Source organism: Plasmopara halstedii, assembly GCF_900000015.1.
Source record: "Plasmopara halstedii genome assembly, contig: Scaffold_360, whole genome shotgun sequence".
Taxonomy (NCBI): Eukaryota; Oomycota; class Peronosporomycetes; order Peronosporales; family Peronosporaceae; genus Plasmopara; species Plasmopara halstedii.
In genome coordinates, this window is record NW_020187281.1 from 1 (window position 1) to 639 (window position 639).

Here is a 639-nt window from a genome sequence, read left to right on the forward strand (position 1 = left end):
AACACGATCTCGACAACACAAGCGTTTTAATTATCAAAGCAAAACTACAAATACACTATGGGCAAATCTAGCGATCGTCACATTGCCAGCGAGGGTGAATTTTTCAAGCTAGGGGAAGTTCTTGAAAAAACTGCCAAAGACACATCCACGTGTTTAAAGCTGCTAAAGACGCATTTGTCCGAATACGATAGTCGCAATGGCAACCATTTCATCAACACGGCTTCGTCCTACATGCGCAGCGATATGCGCACTGCGAAGGATATGGCATCGGAGCTGACACATGTGGGCCATCGAATCGCCTCGAATCACAAACCGAACAAGTCGGAGATTTTGTCAGCTCGGAACATGAAGGAAGCGACGACCAAGGCAATCGACTCGCTCAAGATATCGGCTCGCAATTACGACAGAGAGAATGGTCAACGCATGGGTGTGAAAGGTACGATCGATGCTGTCGTTGGTGGACACTCTGACAACAAGGTTGAACGCGAGGGTGGATTATTCAATAACATGCATGGGCATGAGACGACGAACCACCATAAAGGGATGTTTCAGACCAAAGACGACAATGGTGGCGGTATTATGGGAAGTTCGGAAACCGTGGAGACACTCGTAACAAAGATCCTTCGCGATCATTTCGAT

The 639-nt window shown here is 47.3% G+C and overlaps 1 protein-coding gene across 1 annotated transcript; it reads left to right on the plus strand.

Annotated features, from left to right (window-relative positions):
- Positions 1–57: 57 nt before the first annotated feature.
- On the plus strand, positions 58–613 carry PHALS_09232 (uncharacterized protein; the record flags this gene model as incomplete). Its single annotated transcript, XM_024724695.1, has 2 exons — positions 58–477; positions 560–613. 2 exons carry the CDS (start codon positions 58–60, stop codon positions 611–613), a joined length of 474 nt encoding a protein of 157 aa, XP_024575545.1.
- Between the last annotated feature and the right edge of the window lie 26 nt (positions 614–639).